Here is a 20224-nt window from a genome sequence, read left to right as displayed (position 1 = left end):
TCTCCCTATCTTTTGGCCGAACTCACTCTCTCTCTCTTCCTCATTGAGATTTCGAAATTCTTAGTGTAAGAGTAGTGCCCACACACAGCAAGTGATATCTCAATCATAGTGAGGAAGATCGTGAAGAAAGACTTTCAGCAAGAAGGAGGTTTCAGCATCAAAGATTCAGAGAAAGAGATCCAGGTTCAGATATTGATAATGCTATGCTACAGAAAGGAATCAAGGGCTAGATATCTGAACGGAAGGAGTCATTTAATTCCGCTGCACCCAATGTAAGGTTTACTAAACTTTATATGTGTTTATTTCATCGTTTTAGAAAAGTCATATTTAGGATGTTAATCAACATACTTGTGAGTAGATCTAAGATCCTGGTAAAATAAATTCCAACAACTAGCCTCAGAGCCATGGTAATTGATTTACTTGCAAGAAATTTGGACTTTAAAACGATTGTTTGTTTGTTTTTGGATGGTATCATGTTGTATTGAGTGTTATTTGATGATTGATTGGTGTTTGTGAATTTTCGTTAAAAATAATTGAATATCTGTTTCTGGAATTATTTTTATTGGATAGTATGGAAAACATTAAGCAAGTTACTTTTTTACAGAACTCAATTTCGATTTAGTTTGAATTAGTTATGAGTTTTTGAAGATTCGAAAAAATCGGAGTTGTGCTGAAATTCTCATGCGCGCGCGAAAACTGTCCGTACAGCTCGCAATTTTTTCGTTTTTCTTCGTTTGTTCATGCTTTTTCATGGAATTAACTTCCGATTTTTTTGTGTAGTTCTGTATTTATACTATTACTATTCATAATTCAATTCTAATTATCATTTTGAATTAATTTAATATTTTTTAAATTTAATTCAAGATATTAGTGTAATTTGAATTTAAAAATAGTTAGTATCTATCTTATTTGCTTAATAATCTATCTTATTTTTAAATTTGATTATATCTTATCTTATTTTTAAATTTAAGGTCAGATTTTAAATATTTTAAATATTTTAAATTAATTTTTTTTTAAATAATTTGACCTTATTTAAATTTAAAATATGATAACTATAATCATGTAATTTTAAAAAGATGTAAGATATTTTGCTAACTTTTAAATTTTGTTATTTTATTTATTTAAATTATATTTAAAATCTGAAAAAGATATTCATTTATCTTTTTTTATTTTTTATTTAATTTTTATTTATAAAATAACATTTAATTTTTAAAAGTAGTTAGCAAATTTTGAAATGATATTTAGGTTGGTTGAAACCTAATTTTTCAAAATTGTAGGTTTAATTTTAAATTTAATTTTTTTAAAATTTCAAATTTTTCAAAATTTTTTTAAAATTTTCGAAAATTATTTTTTTATTTAATTAATTATTTTCGAAATTAATTATTTCATTTAAAATTAAATAAATCCTACATCCAACTATCCAGCTAACCTTGTTGCAGGAGTATGTGTTTTAGCTTATGTGTAAGTTTTCAAAACCTATTATTTCTTGATTGCAAATAGCCATGGTTAACTTGTTGACAGATCCAATGATCTGATTTTAACTCATGGCTCCCTTGGTCAAGTTAATAATTTGTAACAGGTATATTTACAATCTTCTTTCATCTGTGTATGACCTAGCAACATGATAGGACCCATCCAAAGTGTGCATGTGTGAGCCTATGTGTTTAATTTCATTATAGATGCATATAGGTTGTTGTTGCTAAATAAAATGTCATAGTTCTTGATAGATTTTATTTAGGCCCATTTAGTTTTTGGGCCTATTCAATTAATAACAAGTGTTCATTTTAAGGTTAAATTCATCTCTTTTGGGCCTTGTGTGAGAGTTGGGAGCCATAGTAGTGGGTACGACATACTGAACCCAGCACCCCCTCACATGAACCACCCCAATTGTGAAGGCCCATTTGCCTGATTTGAATAACTGTACTAGGTTAATTAAACTAGTTTAACCTAATAAAATTGATTAGCAACATAATTAATTTCATTTATTTTGAAATTAATTTAAGAAAATTATAGTTTAAAGAATTTTTTATTCTAAGCTAAACTATATGTATTTTCTTGTATTTAATTAAATATAGAATTATAACCATCTAAATTCTTTCTGAAGCTTAATTTAAATTTTTCATTAAATATTCCTATTTAAGTTGATATTTAGTTATCTACAACTAACCAACTTAAATCTGAATATCTTTTGGATTTAAAATTTCAAAATTAAGTTGAGGAATTTTAGGAATTGGTTATTAAGATTCTTTAGATATTTTATAAGTTAATATCTTTTCGAATATTAACTTAAAATGGAATATTTTAGATATTTTTTAGGTTAATATCTTTTCGAATATTAACTTAAATAGAATATTTTTGAATTAAGTGGTTACAACTTAATTTTTGATATTTAATTAAATTTAAATTTGAAAATATTTAAGTTCTAGATTTTTTCTAATACAACTTAAATTAGACATTTTTTTTTCAAATTTTGTGGAAAAGATACTTAGTCAAATAAAATATTTTCTAGATAGTTATTTCTAGACTACTTATTATTTCTAATATTAAATAGGAAAATATTATACATTGTGAAATTAATTATTTAAATAATTAATTTTGGTACAATTTATTTTAAGTATATTTTTTCCTAGTATTAAACTAGAGATTAATAATTAAGCCTTCTCTACACTTAATTATTTATTTCTTGAATTTAATACATTTAATTAATTTGAAAATTAAATATCTAAGCTGATTTTCATCATGATACTTAAATATTTCTTTTTCATGACACTTAATTAAATAGAAAATTATTTTTAGTTGAAATTTATTTTTTTTTCAACTAAATTTAAATAATTTTCAAAATATATTTTTTCTTTATTTTATTAATCAAATTTCGAAATTGCATTTCTTAAATGCTGGAATTTCGAATTTATTTGAAAAATAGATTAAAGTTGTAAATTATTTATTTTAATTTTGGACCAACTTAAATCAATGATTTTTTCATTTAATGATTAATTAAAATAAATGAAGTAAAATATATTTTTCTTTATTTTATTAATCAATTTTCGAAATTGCATTTCATAATGCAAGATGATTTTGAATTTATCTTGAAAAATAGATTAAGTTGTAAATTAATTATTTATTTTAATTAATTCTTGGATCAACTTAAATCAATGATTTTTTTCATTTATTGATTAATTTAAAATAAATTGAATTAAAGTATAATATTAGAAATTGAATTAATTAGTCAAAGGAAAATCTAGATAGATGATATTTTTGCTTGAAGTATTTTTCTAGTGTATTTAATTAAATAGAAAATTAATATTTAAGTTGATTTTCATCATCATACTTAAATATTTGAAATTTTTCTAATATATTTAATTAAATAGGAAAATTATATTTTTTTATTGTAAATTAATTTTATTAATTAATTTTGGGCCAACATTAAATTAGAATAATTTTTCCAGGATTAATTTTTTATTTTAACATGCATTTTCGAAAGTTGTGTCCTTGAATACTTTAATTTTTCGAAATGCAATATTTATTTATAGAAAATTAAATTTGAGTTGTAAATTAATTTAAATTAATTTTGTAACAACTTAAATTGAATATTTTTCTAAATATTTATTGGAAATTATTACTAAGATGGAAATAATTCATGTTATTTTCATATCCATCTAAGTAAAATTTATAAATATTAAATTAAAATTTATATTTAGAATTTTTCATTCTAAATTGGAAATTTTTAAATAAATATATATTTTAAATAAATAAATTAAATAAAGAGATTCAAAGAAAATACAACTCTCTTTAAATAATGAGCTTTATTATTAAGATATTCGATCTCCATTGTGGGTTTTACACCGCGTTTGTTTTAGTGAGTAATCCTCCCTAATGGAGCAACGTTCATTAGCAATTTCGCACCGTTTAATCTCGAATGATAAGTAGTTTGTAAGTGTTTTGTATGGTATGGATCACCCTAATGGTGGTGACCATACTTGACTTGCAAATTATGAAACAATGGTGGAAGCTCATAAAATGAGAATAACCTTGACTCTCGCCTACGGGGACAACGTTGGATTCTTATTTTGATCGAATAAAAGGTTGCTAGAATGGTTTATATTTTAGATGAGCTAACAACTCTATTCAATGAATGATACTTTGACTCTCGCCTACCGGGACACTGTATCAGTTTGTTGGAAACCTTGGAAATTATTTAGGATTGTATGTTTTAGTATTTTCACTTGTCATTCCTACTTGCTATATGTTTAATAATTTCTGAATTGTGTATGAATTTATATTGAACCATATTAATTTCTGTTATTAAATTGTAGTTTAATTTCGAATCTTCATTGTTGGTCTAACATGTTTGTTTATCTAATGAGATAAATCCCTAGTGGATTTTCACCATTAGACATACATAATAGTGTTAGATCTTGAAAGATAAATATTGTATATGCGACATCTAGTTGTTCATCAATTGATGACACCTTAGACTAGTATTTTTACGATATGAAACAAGAAGATTGTATAAATAAGATTACTTTGACATTCGCTAATCGAAGCATCGTTGGATTCTTATTTATAAACGAAATTATCCTAATTCCTCTTGGCTTATTCATTTCGAATTAGCTTCAAAACATATCATTGGATGAATGGTCTATAAATCATTTCATGTCATTCTATATTTTTTCTTAAGAAATTAAATGACGCATATGATTATAATCCCGAAATTCTATTCCCAATTGATATAAATCCTCAATCTTAGAAATCTCCTACTTGTATGGGCAAATCAGACTTAGAGTTAAATAAGTAGTGGTGGTCCAAGATAGAATTACTCATTATATTTGGTATAAATTTAAAGTCTTTGACTTTAATTTTAGATTCCAAACAGAAATTTTCTTATATTTCCAATTCCAGACAATACAGTTACACTTTCTCAAGTGTTTAATAACCATCTTCTATTAATGGATTAAAACTGTATGGAATATGAGTTAGGTATTCTGTGACCAGGATCCACTTGCAGTATTCGAAGAACTCTTTGATGTAACTATACCTAAGTCATCAAAACGACGCAACCACATTTTTTTTAATGCTCTGCTACAGATATTGATAATGCTCTGCTACAGATAGGAATCAAGGGCTAGATATCTGAACGGAAGGAGTCATTTAATTCCGCCGCACCCAATGTAAGGTTTACTAAACTTTATATGTGTTTATTTCATCGTTTTAGAAAGTTCATATTTAGGATGTTAATCAACATACTTGTGAGTAGATCTAAGATCCTGGTAAAATAAATTCCAACAAACTTGTCATAGGATTTCCGAAGACATTAGTTTTTCATGTTACGATGATTTGTTGATCTCTTTGTATAGCAAGAAATGGGCTTATTTGGCAAAGTAAAATCTCCTGCAAATGGGGCGGTGGCTACTGCGTTGTCATACTTTAATAATGGAAGATTTCTCACAAAAATTCTGCAAACACAATGGATTCCAGTCCTTGTGTTCGTGTGGAGCGTTGGACGGTTCCCAATATTGATATGATTAAAGTTAGTGTAGATGCCCCTGCCACTTCTAAGGCTTTTTATTTCGGGATTGGAGGGTTGGCCTATGATCATCACGGAGCTATCTTTTATCATCGATCCAAACAATTGAATGGTCGCGTCTCTCCTCTTTTGGCAGAGGCAATTGGGTTGAAGGAAGCTTTGAGCTAGATCAAAGAACGGGGCCTAGATCAAGTTGTTGTTGAGTCAGATTGTAAAAGCATCATTGATGCTCTGTATAGTTCAACTTCTTTATTGCCTCCTTTTGGTTTAGTTACTTTTGATTGTCATACTTTAATGTCTGATCTTAACAATATTTCTTGTGTTTTTGTTAAACGATCTATGAACAAGGCAATCAATTGGTTGGCGACTGCCGCTTGTTCTTCCCCAGTTCGTGGGTATGGTGGGGGTTTGTCCCTAATACTTTTCAAGCTATTTTAGTGGATGATTTGTTCGGTCATGAATAAGATGCATCTCTTTTTGTCAAAAATAAAATAGAAAATTAAATCAATAAAATAAAGGGAAATACAATAGTATTGATGATATAATTTATTGAATCAGAATTTGGTCAACTAACAGTGGAGCCTTATTTATGATTGACAATCATCACGTGTAAATAAGGACAATAAATAGTAAAGATGACACATATATTTATAGAGGCTCGACTTCCTTATTTAGCGGGTAATGACCTACTCCCATGTTAGTTGTATTGATTCTAGAGACGATACCATGTAGATCATAAGTGAAAACCTTATAAATTATAGTTATGACTCTCTTTGAATGTTACAATGGTGAGAACAATGTGTTGCAGACCAAGAACTGATAAGTTCTTGTGAAGGATTTAAGAAGATATGACTTAATGTCTAGGTGGCATGGATGAAGTATGATACTTGAGAGAGATAGAGGCTTTCACGTGTACCTTAGGCCTTTTTATACAAGTGGGGTGACTTGGAATGACTTAGGGAATGAGAGAGAGTTAATGCCCTTTATATAGTGTAGAGCTTACAAAAGATCTAATTCAAGTAGGTAAGGATATCCCTTTGAAATAGGGATATTTACACCTTTTTATCTATTATTTAAGTTACAAAAAAGAAAACTAAATCCCTAGAAAATAAGACTAATATCTCGAGGGCAAATCCCTATGTTCGTGGGGGTGTTGGGCCTATCTCGCAACTTTGCTCAACTAGTCAGAGTTGTCTGCAAAAGTTGGCTGGCCAGCCCTATTTTTTAGGGCCTGGCCGACCTATGCACTCCTATGGTCAGCCAGGTATTGTTCCTGCAGCCTCGAGATGTGCCTGCCAGCTTTCTATGTGCCTACCATCTTTTCTATGTGCCTACCATCTTTTCTATGTGCTTGTCAGCCTTTCCATGTGTCTGCCAGTTTTTCCATGTGCCTGTCAACTTTGGTATGTGCATGTAAGCCTTGGTATGTGCCTGCCAGCTTTCTTAGCCTCTCTGTACAACTTTCCTTGCAAAGGTCAGGTCTTTTTGGTTAAACAAACAATTTTCGGTCTAACAGTCACTCTTTAGCATGCTAACTTGTGCTCAAAACCCTAGCTGGCCATACAAGCTTCCTCTGGCCAACCTATACACTTCCCTTGATCGGCTAGACATGGTTGGTTAAGGTCTTGGCGGCCTGCTTAAGTCTTCTTGCTTATTGTTTGATAGTTTTGCTTGATTGCTTCATAACCCTTGACAGTTTACATAATGTATAAGGTAACTTTGTCTTGTTGCTAACGAGCTGCATTCCACGTGTCCTCAATCTTGACTATGTGGACATACCACGTCAAGTGGATATAATTTGAAAAAAAATATATAATTAATTAAGATGATTTAGACATTCAAGTATATATAATATTTCATAACACTGTATAATATAGGGTAAATACAATTTTAGACCCTGTATTTTGTAAAAGTTACTAATTGGACCATCTGTTTTGTTAAATGACAAAATAAACACTGTATTTTCTAAAATTGTACAAATAGGACCCTGAATTGATTTTTTGTCAAAATAAAACTTAATAATAATCTGATCAAGAGATGTTATGATAAAATTTGTTACATTTTCTGCATCAGCTCGCGTTAAAATTGTCTTAAAGTTGGTTATATTAAAAAATAATTTTTTTTTAAAAATTGAGCTTAGGGTCCTATTTTTACTATTTTGGAAAAAAATATAATTTTTTTATCATTTAACAAAACAAAAGGCTCAATTGATAACTTTTACAAAACAAGATGAAAAAACTTATATTTATAAGGGTAAATAGCAGCATAGGTACCTAAAGTTTTAAGTTTGTAAGTGACATAATCCCAATGTTTATTTTTAGCGGCATAAGTACCCAATGTTTGTAAAACTGTAATTTTTCTCTAATTTCATCAGTACACGCTCTATTATTTTCTTAAACAGACATATAAGGTCTAGATTCTTGATCATTGGGTCTAGACAGAAACATGTAATATCAGTTACTTCCAAATATTCCTTTAATAAATTCAAAATGGAATCTGTACGGTCAAAACTGGAGGAAAATTAGAATTTTATAAACATTAAGTACTTGTGCCGCTAAAAATAAACATTTGATTCATACCGCTTATAAACTTAAAACTTTGGGTATGTCGCTATTTACCCTATATATGATAGTGTAATAGTGCTTACACCAAACTAACCTTATAATTACCGTTTAATATTTTCTATATTGTCCTAATAAGAAAATGGATAAATAATAATTATGACATCATAGTCGGCGACAAAGAGGCTCTCCTGCTCTTGCCATCTGTGCCAGCTTTTAGCTTCTTCTATTCAAACTCTTTCTTCTTCTTTAGTATCCAATTCTCTCTCTCTCTTACTCACTGTTCAACACTCTCAATCATCAATTCCCAATAACAAAAAGAACTCTCCACGAAGCTTGAATCTCAAGGAAACCTTCCTTTTTCTCTCTCGCTTTATCTTATCATCCTTTGTTTATATGTGCATATTACATATACTTTGTGTATAAGCCTGTGAAGTGAAGGAGCTAAGCTAGGGCTTCCTTGCTTGCTTGTGTGACTTTGGGATTTGATTGAAGATGGCGGAAGATTCCTGCGTCACGCAACTCATCGACGGAAATGGCGAATTCAACGTGGCAGGGCTTGATGAATTCACCAAGAAAGTGAAGCTCGCTGAGTGTGGTCTCTCCTATGCTGTTGTCGCCATTATGGGTCCTCAGAGCAGTGGTAATTGAATTGAATTGAGTTTTATTTTTATTTTCTTCATTGAGTGTAGTGATGAATATATTTATAAATATATAGAATTTGGTTGCTTATTATTTGACATGGGAAGGGAATTGCTGCACTTGAATGATGTTGCATTTTGTTTCTTTTCTTCTTTTAATCTTGTTGGGTTACATATTCTGGGTGCAGGGAAGAGTACCTTATTGAATCATCTTTTCCACACAAACTTCAGAGAGATGGATGCTTACAGGGGAAGGTTAGTTTTTTCATGACTTTTAGCTTTTTTAATTTTCTTGTATGCGGTTATACTTGTATTTTTCTCAATGCATTGTTGGACTACCAATTTCCATACTGCTGCAGGAGTCAAACAACGAAGGGCATTTGGATAGCGCACTGTGTTGGAATCGAGCCTTGCACGATAGCCATGGATTTGGAGGGCACTGATGGGAGGGAAAGAGGCGAGGTGATTAGTTAACTATTGCTTATAAGAGTATTGCAATGAAAATACTACATCAAATTGTGATTATTGGTTCGAGCTTATGTTTGTACTTTGTCCTGCTTCTGCTTTATGTACATGTATGAATGCGTGTGTATATATATATCTAAATTATGAGTAATAAATGTTGCAATATGCTTAAATCTAGACTCTCTCTCTCTCTCTCTCTCTCTCTCTCTCTCACATGCGCGCACACACACACATCAATAGTTTTCCTTGTCAAACCAATATTGAAAGACATACGATGCATAACATTGAATAAGTAACTCAACAGTAGGGTCAATTCAATTATAATCGAGGCTGAATAACAAATGAGTCCTGCACTTGAACTATTTCTCTATCATTATTTTGTAAGATAAAGGAGTTTATTGAATGAAGAAAATAATTTCTAGTATTAAGTATATTGACCAATGACCTCTTATGTAGTACGCTTGTGTCCTACCATTGGAGATGTGAAAAGAACATTTGCATCGCATAAATCTAGTGCTAGACTTAGAATTAGTCTGATAATCGTTGAACTCTTATGACAGAATTAAAAATGGTTCACATACAATAGGCTTCATGCAGAGAATTAAGGTAAAAATAAGTGTACTAGTGATTTAAAGAAGAAATAGCAACAACTGTGGGTTCTTAAACTTTTATCTTTCTTTATGACTTTTATCTCATAATATTTACATCTGTCTGTAATTGTTCTTGTTTGTAACTATTTGATGTCGTAGCCACTCTTCTGTACGTATATTCTTGATACCACATATGCACATTTGATGCTTTTTCATTTGAGAATGCATGAATGCTGTAACAATAGCCTAATGTTCTGGGAGTTGTTTTTTCTGAAGTCTTAACGGGTGAACTTTCATTTGGCCTCATCTTGTGAACAAATCTGCCAATGCTGATACTCTTTTCTTATATTATCTCACTTTCTCACAGGATGATACAACCTTTGAGAAGCAAAGTGCCCTTTTTGCCTTAGCAGTTTCAGATATTGTACTGATAAACATGTAAGTTTGAATGCGGGTTACATTTTGGTACTTATATTGCATATTTCACTAGTTGGTATACATGTTGTCAGTTGGGTTTGCTTTTGAGTCTTTGGTCAAGCCACGCTCAGCTAGAATTAATAATAGGAATTATCCTAGCCCTTTAGTGGTATCTTAGGTCATGTTAGGATTGTGCTGACTATTTTGTTAACATAACTTTTCTGGCCTAGACAGAAATTCAACTGTATCTTATATGCGTTTCATAATTATCAGAGCTTTGTTGTTAGATTAGATAGGTGTAGTCACCCGCTTTTTCTTTAGAAAAATCTTGATTTGCTTTGCCTTCTGTGCTCGGGCTAAGCCCTTGCCTTGCTTTTCTCCTTTTAGCTCGGCTTAGCTATCTGCCTTTCCGACTAACTCATATGGTAGTGGGGACTACTGACCACCACTTACCCAGGCTGGCTTAGGCGAAGACTTCCATTGTTATGGGAAGCCTTCAGCCTCTGTAAAAAAAAAAAACGCACCTTTTGATGGTCAATAGATATTATCATAATTTTTGTTTGTATGGTGGAAAATTAAATTTTATAAGATGGTTTAGCATTATATTGCTTCTTGAGACCTTATAGTTATAGTTGACCTAACTATTTCTTTTGCTCATGTATTATTTAGCTGGGATGTACTTGCTATAAGACCTTCTTGAAATTTGGATGGTTGCTTAAAGGATTTGATCATCACTTTGATTGTGATTATTGTTGCAAATTTGTTGCTTTAGTAATGTCAACCAGTTTTTCTGTTTTTTTTCCTTCCTATTAAATTTGATCAATGATGTTTATACTCTAATTTAGATTGTGTTCATGTTTGTAACTAGGTCCATTTTTTTTTTTGTTATTTTCATACAAAGCTGGAAGGAATTAAAATCTTCTCATTTTTTGTGCATTTTCTAAAAAGTTCTAATCAACTTTTTTATATCCTTTAGTGGGATTGGCCTTTCTTAAATAAAGTAGCATATTTATAGCCTTTAGTTTAGCGTCTGAGACTTCCAGTGTTCTAAAATATGTATGAAACTTCATTAGTCAGTTCCAATGCTTTTTTAGAACTGGTTGTATGAGGATTTGAATGAACATGCCCTTAAGGTACTCAATAAATTAGTCATTGTTTAAATATTAATCTGAGTTCTGAGATTAAAATTCACATCCAGGTGGTGCCATGATATCGGTCGGGAGCATGCTGCAAACAAACCTTTACTTAAAACAGTTTTCCAGGTATTTGACATTGTGCTTTCGCTGCATGTTTTTTTACGGAGCAAAGATGTATTAACAAAATATGATATAGATCATCTGAGTTAACATAAAATACTGGCATTACATACTGTATCTTGCCTCATATAAACAAAACTAACAAATACATTGCACAACCATGACATCTTACAGCCACAGCTGCTAATCGCACAGAAGCATAGAAAAGGATAAGTTATTTAATCTTCCCCATATGAAACCCACATTCTCATTGTAGTGCTTTCGCTGTATGTTACTAGTTACCACACAATTACGCCGACAATTTGTTGTACTATTATAGTTTTAATCTGTGATAGGTCATGATGCGATTATTTAGCCCCCGCAAAACGACACTGCTATTTGTTATACGTGACAAAACAAAGGTGTGTTTTTCTTTTGTTTTATATATCTTATATAATATCTACTGTGAAATTGAGGGTATATTTTGGTCCAATATTAGTTAACCTCTTTCTGGTTTAATATTTTTTGGGTATAGACTCCACTTGAACGATTGGAGCCTGTTTTAAGGGAAGATATCCAAAAGGTAATTTTATCTTTTGTTTGCGATGACTATTCTCTCCTGTCTTCCAATTCTCTGGTCTCTTTCTTCTGCATTTCTCATGGACCAATTTGTGTAGATATGGGACTCTGTTCGCAAGCCTCAGGCCCATAAAGATACGCCTCTTAGCGAGTTTTTTAATGTAAGTTCTCACTCTGATTGGTGATATTGGTTTCCCTGACACGTGATAAGCTTGATGCACATCTCCTACGAATATTCTTTTCCATTTACTTGCAGGTAGAAGTAGTTGCTTTGTCTAGCTATGAAGAGAAGGAGGAGAAATTTAAAGAGGAGGTAATTCCAAGAATTATAAGTGCTTTATTAGGTCGTGGAACTTGTATAGATTAGTTATCTGATTACATGTTTGTGACAGTCTTGGAGGCTGAATAAACTTTTGTTCATTTTTTTTTATCTAAGGCTGTTTGGGCTATTCTTTTTGCACAATGGGTATATTTGGCAGTTATCATCTTTGTGAATTTGTTATGTCAAGGAATCTTTGTTTCTTTGGTTTTCTTGTCTAAGGGTGTTCTTTTGAACTCTTGCATAATCAGACTTTGTTCTTTGTTCTTCGTTCTTCTAGTTCTTTCTATTCTTTGATCAATAACTGTAATTCACATTTTTTCCCTATCTAATTTAATTTAGAAAGCTATTGTCTATTAAAGATAATGTAATGTATTTTCTTACCTTTATTTTTCCTCTTGGAAAGCTCAATACGTGTAATGTTTGTCTGACAAAGGCCTTATTGATTTTCCTAGTTGTATGTTGTGGGAATTATGATGGTGAGAATGTAAAATCACTTCTTTTTTGGTACTATTGAATGAGACCTGGATAATATTCTGGATTTTTTCTTTTTTAGTGTGGAAAGAGTAGAAAAGTGTTGTTGGGCTTGTGCTATGTTTTTTTTTTCTCTTCCTTGGCAATTTTTCAATAGGTTACGCTGGAGGAGTTAATTTTATAGGGTTTTTTTTTAGTAAATTTCTTATAGGAGATTAAAAGTACTTGCCAAGAGATTAATATTGATGTCAGTTTCAATCTCTAAAGTACACTTTTGAATGCTTAATTTATTTGGGCCAAAGTAATAGGTGGTAGGGTTCATCACTACCACCATGCATTATTCTTATTATTAATAAACTTCTGTCATCTAAAATTCTTAAGCTCACTTATAGAATATGTTGTATGAAGCTGAGTATGTCCCACTGAAGAATTTATGTATGTTGATGTTTATGAAGAAAGTTGGCTTCAACAGAAATGTTTCATTATTTTATATTAACTTCCACCTTTTTATGGTGATATTGACCACTATTCATTGTATACAGGTTGCTCAACTGAGGCAGCGCTTTTTTAATTCTGTCTCACCAGGAGGGCTAGCTGGTGATAGACGTGGTGTTGTCCCTGCCACAGGCTTCTCTTTTAGTGCACAGCATATATGGAAAATTATTAAAGAAAATAAGGACCTCGATCTTCCAGCTCACAAGGTTCTTTTATCTCTATTCGTACTCAATTTCAAATAAACTAGAACTTTAATATGCATGCCATATTCCATTCAGAGATAATATTTATATATTTTATAGGTTATGGTTGCCACTGTTCGTTGTGAAGAGATCGCCAATGAAAAGTTCAGGCAATTGACCTCGGATGAGGTATTCATTTATGAATATTCACTCTCTTAAACACTTGCCATATGATTGAGATAATTGTTCAATAATTCAGTGGACATTTTTGTAGGGTTGGTTGGCATTGGAAGAAGCAGTACAAACAGGTACTGTACCAGGTTTTGGGAAGAAGCTATCCTCAATATTGGAAACCTATCTCTCTGCGTAAGTCCTTTCCACTCTCTTCATATTGTTTTATGTATTTTCCACATTCTGAACACGGAAAGAACTTAGTGTGCCTACACATGCTAAATGCATTGCCTTTTCCTTTCCCACAGATATGACATCGAGGTAAACTACTTTGATGAAGGTGTCAGAAATGCTAAACGCCAACAATTAGAGTCCAAAGCATTGGAGGTAGGAATGTATATTTGTTGCAGTGATCACTAATTTTTTTAGTCATTCAAAATCTCTAGAGGTTAATTGTTCTGGAAAATTATGTTAACATGCCCTCCAAAAAGAAATTGAATGGGGAAAATAAAAAAGGAGGAAAGAGATCTTTACATGGGCAGGAAATAAAAAGTTCCTATTAGCATTGATTATTCTCAAAAGTTTATTTAATTTAAACAAGAATGGTGATATGTTTAAGAAGTTCATGAATTCCGTTCTCAAAAGTTTATATAATTTAAATAAGAATGGTGATATGTTTAAGTTCATGAATCCCATTTAAAGATGAAATTGGCATAAAAAGATTGACAGTGGATATACTTGTTTCATTAAATGCTTAAAGATGAGATTGGCATAAATAGATTGACAGTGGATATACTTGTTTCATTAAATGCTCCTATTTGTCCTAACTACAATTCTCTCATGGTATTTTCAGTTCCTATACCCTGCATATGCAACCATGTTAGGAAACCTACGCTCCAAAGCACTTGAAGATTTTAAAACTAAGCTGGGGCATTTATTGACCAAAGGAGAAGCATTTGCGTCTTCTGTTCATGCATGTGCTGAGTCTTGCTTGATTGAGTTTGACCAAGGGTGTGCAGGTAATGTCAGAAAAGATATTGATTTTGGCAATCATGTCATTGTCATCAGAGGAACTGCACATGTACTTTGACTTTCTTGCGATCACGCTTTTTGCGCCTTTCCACTGTTCAGTAGTTTCGGACCATTGGTATATTTGTGCAGATAAACCATGTTAGAAACTCATATATTGTCTTAATGGTATCTACTATAATTTATCATCAATGCACTTAGTAGTTATAGGTATTTGACATGATGTTTTTCATAGAATTTTCTTTGAGTAGAAATATTCTATCAGCAGTCAAGATACAAATAATGAAATCCTTCAAAGAAATGTTTATTAATTTGCTGAAACAGTACAAAATCAAGCATTCGAGAGGCTTGTCTCTCCTATTCCAATCTTTCAAGAGGACCGGTCTCTCCGCAAGAATCTACTCTTATCTAATTCCATTCCCAGCTGCCCTTACAAAAAGACCCCTTCCCTATTTATAGACAATAGTTAGAATTTTTTAATGCCAACTAGGATCCACTAAGAAGAAGACAAGGCAGCCCCGAACTTAACCAAAACTGCCAGCAAGATAAAAAGAATAAAATAACAAAAAGACTACAAAAACACAAAGTACTATATTTACTTGGGCAGTCTCCTATTATATATAAAATGTATAGGAGGCTTATCAGTTTTGTGATATGTTGTTGTTATTATTATTATTATTATTTTTGTAAGTGTATGGATATAATTTCTTCATAATTTATATTATACTGGATTGATTCTTGATGTTTACAATCTATTTTTGCTACTGTATTAGCTCATTGTAAATTTATATATCACATTTTTGCCTTAATTTATTAGCCTATCCTCCTTGCAGAGGCTGCCATACAACAAGCTGATTGGGATGCTTCAAAAATTAGGGAAAAACTTATACGGGATATTGATGCTCATGCATCATCTGTTTGCAGTGAAAAATTGTCAGAATTAATTGCCAACTATGAGGTATTACTCTCCTCGGCGTACAAAATACTAAGATTATGGCTTACTGATATATTGTTTGTAAATGCCTAATTGCCGATACAACTTTTCATGCAGAAAAAACTTTCAGCTGCCTTAAGTGAACCTATAGACTCCCTATTTGAAGCAGGTGGGAAGAATACCTGGGCATCAATACGAAGACTGCTTAAACAAGAGACTGAAGTTGCAGTATCAGAGTTCTCTTCTGACATCACTGGTTTTGAGCTGGACGAGGAAACAATTAGAACCATGTTGCAAAATTTGAGAGATTATGCAAGAAATTTGGTTGAGAAAAAAGCAAGGGAAGAAGCAGGAAAAGTTTTGATTCGGATGAAAGACAGGTAAAAAATCTTTCAAATGTTTATACTTTTTCTTTTCTTGCAAAATTTTGGTTATCTATTTGCTGGAAAACATTTTTTCAGGTTCTCAACGGTCTTCAATCATGACAATGATTCAATGCCAAGGGTCTGGACTGGTAATGAAGATATTAAAGCTATCACCAAGGAAGCACGTTCTGCGGTAAATTTACTTATATTTGAATAAAGTTTCATCATATACATGCTGCTTTGTCTAAAACGATTTGATTGTCTTTTGTTCATAATTTCTTTCAGTCTCTGAAGCTTTTATCAGTTATGGCTGCTATTCGCTTAGATGAGAAGCCAGATAAGATTGAAAATATACTCTTTTTATCACTCATGGATGGAGCTGTTACTGTTTCTACATCAAGAAGTAGGGAGATAGGAAATCCGACAGATTCTCTTGCCTCAAGCACTTGGGAGGAGGTATGTTCGGCGGCCATTTTTGGATTTTCTATATGGACTTTAATTTGTTCTTATTTGTTGTAAATTATTATTCAAATTAGGTTCCTCCCAAGGACACACTTATTACACCAGTACAGTGCAAGTCATTGTGGAGACAGTTCATGAGTGAGACTGAGTACTCTGTGACGCAAGCTATGTCGGCACAGGTGAAGCTTTGAAATATTCCCATCTTAAAATATCATTAAAGTGTAATTCACTTTAGTAATTTATGGTAGAGATATATTGTTGTGATAATGGGATCCTTGTGCTTGATTAATAGAAATGTTTGAACTGAAACGAAGAGTTTCTAATTGAGTTCGCAAAAGTCATGTAATTCTGTTTTGACTTGCATAGGGTTTTGACACATTTGTGCCAACCTTCAAATCACTACCGCCAAAAGGGAAATTGTGCATAATAGGTTTTTCGTTTTTTTCCCCTCTGGTTGAAAACAAATAAAATATTTTAGATTCTCAATATAGGAATTTTTCAATTAGTATCTAATTCAAAGTGATTGACCCACATCAATGGGACATCTGTTTAATATGCTGTGTGACAATTTGTTTTTTAGACAAAATTCTCAGTGCCAGATTGTATCTGATGTTCAAATTCTGATATCTTTTGTGTTGGACAGATTTTAATTTTCAGCCTTCACGTCATTTATTTCAGTTTCCTTGGCATTTGTTTGTTAGAGAAGGTCACTCATAATTTTTCTGTCATATGACCGTGTTCTTCTTTTATTACAGGAAGCGCACAAACGGAGCAACAACTGGTTGCCTCCTCCGTGGGCAATTGCGGCAATGGTTATTCTTGGATTTAATGAGTTTATGCTTCTTTTAAAGTAACTATGGCCACTCAGACTTAGCTACTGATCCTATTTCCGAAATTTACATTTTCACCATTGTTATTTTTTTTTTGTTGTTGACTTTAATTTGTTGAATGATACAGGAATCCTCTATACCTCATGATTTTGTTTGTTGCATATTTACTTTCGAAAGCCTTGTGGGTACAGATGGACATTTCTGGACAGTTTCGTCATGGCGCTGTGAGTGTTAATACAATTCTTTGCTTACTTTTCTGTCTCCCAATGTGATTTTTATAGGGGAGTCAAATGTTATATTTGTGCCTGCTAGATTGAATGTGCAATAGTGTTGCAAAAGAACTTATACATCTCTATATATCAAGCATCTAATTGACATTTCGGATTCACTTCACTGTACTGCCTCCTGGCATAGATTTAACAACAAAAATAAGTTGGGGAAAGTTAATAACGTTTATACCATGTTGTCTTGCTTTCTGGCATTTTATCACGGAAGGAAAAAATGCTCAATATCACAAGTGTGATTACCTTAATAATAACTATGGCTGCCTCATCCATGATTGAATCAAACACATACTAAATTTGTTTCTTCTTGGCAGCTGGCTGGATTACTATCAATTTCATCAAGGTTTCTTCCCACTATTATGAACCTTCTAAGACGACTAGCAGAAGAAGCACAGGGCGGTCCAACACCCCAAGCATCAGGACAGTCTGGACCTATAATATCCCAGGGATTCAGACAGCAAACACATGGATCGAATCCATTATCGAGCTCCATTCCCGAATCCTCTATATCATCTAATATTTCATCGTCTGATAGTAGTGTTGAATACTCGAGCCCTAACTTGAGCCACAGGAGACCCACAAAAATTGAAGAACCAGAACTTTCTTAATGCAAGCTTTCTACAGTAGTTTTGTCTATCAGTTTTAGTGCCTTCTGTTGTCCTTATTCTTGGTCGATGGAAAAAGGGAGAGGGAGATAGTTGCAATACACAGTGAAAACTGTCGTCTGCTTATATTTCAGGTGAAAGTTCGTTGGAGCAAAATTTGACAATGAAAAATTCTGTATACTAACATCATTATATATAAAGAATTGTTCAAATAAAAAAAAATGAAAATATTATGTATTATCTTATGGTAAAGTTGTATTATATTATTTTATGAATTTTAGTTGTATTATGGTAAAGTTAGGATTCAGTGGCTCGAGGACTAAGTCCAGGATTGGAAACTCGGTTGGGGTGGGGGTCCAAAGTTTGGGTTCCAAGTTCAGGCTTGGGGTAGAGTCCAGGTGGATTAGGTCTAGGTTTGATTCTCTGGTTAGGTTGGGGCTAGGTCCTGGGTCTACGCTATGAGTCAGGTTTAGGGTTGGAAATATTTATTTTACCAGGATCTTAGATCTACTCACAAGTATGTTGTTTAAACACCCTAAATATGAAATTTCTAAAACGATAAATTACACATATAAAGTTAAGAAAATCTTACATTGATGCAGCTGAATTAATGTCTCCTTCCACTCAGATCTCTAACCCTTGTATCCTTTCTGTAGCAGAGTATAATTAAGATTTGAGTCCGAATGTCCTTCTTCTTTAAGTTTGATCCTTCACAGTCTTCCAATCTATGATTTAGTTACTGCTTGCTGTGTGTGGGCACTCACTCTTTCACTAGGGTCACGAAATTGATGAAGAGAAAAGAGAAGGATGATTTCGGCCAAGTATAGAAAGTAGGGAAGGCTCAGTTTTTCTGAAGAGAGAAATTTCTGTCAGAAGATGTTATGAAAACTTGTGTTTTGACTGAGCCATCACTTTCTATTTATAGGCAACTACTAGGTTTAGGTTAGGAATTATTTGGCATTAAAATAATGAAAATATTAATTTGAAATCCCACAAATAGTGGTCGGCCATGGTGTGTTAGTGGGCCCCACTTGATTTTGCAGTTTTAACAAATTTTATTTCTATTTTCTCAAAAACGTCGATTTTCCAATTCTAACCTTTTAAATGCCAAAACTAATTATTTAATAATGAAAATAAATTATTAAATAATATTGTCATTTAATTTAATTATTAACTAGACATATAAAGTCCATTAATAAATAAATAAACCTAGAATCTCTTTTCTTTGCAATTTCAGCCCTGCTTAGTGAAAATTCATAAAATTAGACATAGTCTAACTTTAGAATTATAATTGATCAATCACGAATCAATTAATGAGTCTTACAAGCAGAATGTTCTCAACTAGAATGGGGACCATGGATCTATATGTTGAGTTTCCAATAAGTGAACCAAATTTACCAAGTAAATTCCTACTTATTAATTCTTCGTTGAATCCACTCTTAGAACTTAGAATTGCACTCGCAGACTTATATAGAGCATATTATATGTTCCACGATATCAATATGCTATCTCATTTAACCATTGTTATAATCTTATTGTGATTTAAAGATCCTTTATATAGATGATCTACATCGAGATGGGATTTATTTACTGTTCTCACCCCTCAATGTATTTTGCCCCTTAAAACACTTAGCTACCTGTAAATAGTGTTTAGTGATCTAATAATTAGTCAGTTAAACAAGAGCTCATCCATTTACTTCTATTTGCTAAGTTCGAAGGGAATCATCACTTGACTTCTATACACCAAATAGGTTATAGATTCCATATTTATGTTCAGCACTCCCACTCAATCATACTATCATGTTCCCAAAATATACGTATCACCCTGACCTAAAAGTAGGCTTAACTAATAAATCAAAGAACATGAATAGCACTCCTGAGTTGAGCCTAAGCATATCAGGATTTAGATTCTTTTAATCTTAAGATCAACAACTGATATTGACTTGGAAAGATATATATAACGGTAAGTTTGTAATATCTTAACTTAGTTGCAATATCGGTCCAGTCCAATGTATACTCCATACATTCGAAACCAGTATACTTTACGAATGTCCTGGAAAGA

The 20224-nt window shown here is 32.1% G+C and overlaps 1 protein-coding gene across 1 annotated transcript; it reads left to right on the top strand.

The window, feature by feature from the left end:
* The first annotated feature begins 8223 nt into the window (after positions 1-8223).
* LOC115697195 (protein ROOT HAIR DEFECTIVE 3 homolog 2) lies at positions 8224-18459 on the top strand. Its single transcript, XM_030624109.2, has 22 exons — positions 8224-8728; positions 8915-8981; positions 9086-9188; positions 10149-10219; positions 11397-11460; positions 11790-11855; positions 11969-12016; positions 12111-12173; positions 12269-12325; positions 13348-13506; positions 13603-13671; positions 13757-13848; positions 13962-14040; positions 14507-14672; positions 15516-15640; positions 15734-15996; positions 16078-16174; positions 16267-16437; positions 16518-16622; positions 17199-17293; positions 17401-17497; positions 17872-18459. The coding sequence occupies exons 1-22, from the start codon at positions 8581-8583 to the stop codon at positions 18163-18165; spliced, it is 2499 nt and encodes an 832-aa protein (XP_030479969.1). The 5' UTR covers positions 8224-8580; the 3' UTR covers positions 18166-18459.
* The last annotated feature ends 1765 nt before the right edge of the window (positions 18460-20224 follow it).

Source organism: Cannabis sativa, chromosome 7, assembly GCF_029168945.1.
Source record: "Cannabis sativa cultivar Pink pepper isolate KNU-18-1 chromosome 7, ASM2916894v1, whole genome shotgun sequence".
Classification (NCBI taxonomy): domain Eukaryota; kingdom Viridiplantae; phylum Streptophyta; class Magnoliopsida; order Rosales; family Cannabaceae; genus Cannabis; species Cannabis sativa.
The sequence above is the reverse complement of the archived record's forward strand: the minus strand, read 5'-3'. Positions and strand labels throughout refer to the sequence as shown.

Coding starts and splice junctions, on each gene's coding strand:
- LOC115697195 (XM_030624109.2), top strand. CDS start 8,581: ATGGCGGAAGATTCCTGCGTCACGCAACTCATCGACGGAAATGGCGAA. Junction 13,672..13,756: donor GGCAATTGACCTCGGATGAG/GTATTCATTTAT, acceptor ACATTTTTGTAG/GGTTGGTTGGCATTGGAAGA. Junction 13,849..13,961: donor TTGGAAACCTATCTCTCTGC/GTAAGTCCTTTC, acceptor CCTTTCCCACAG/ATATGACATCGAGGTAAACT.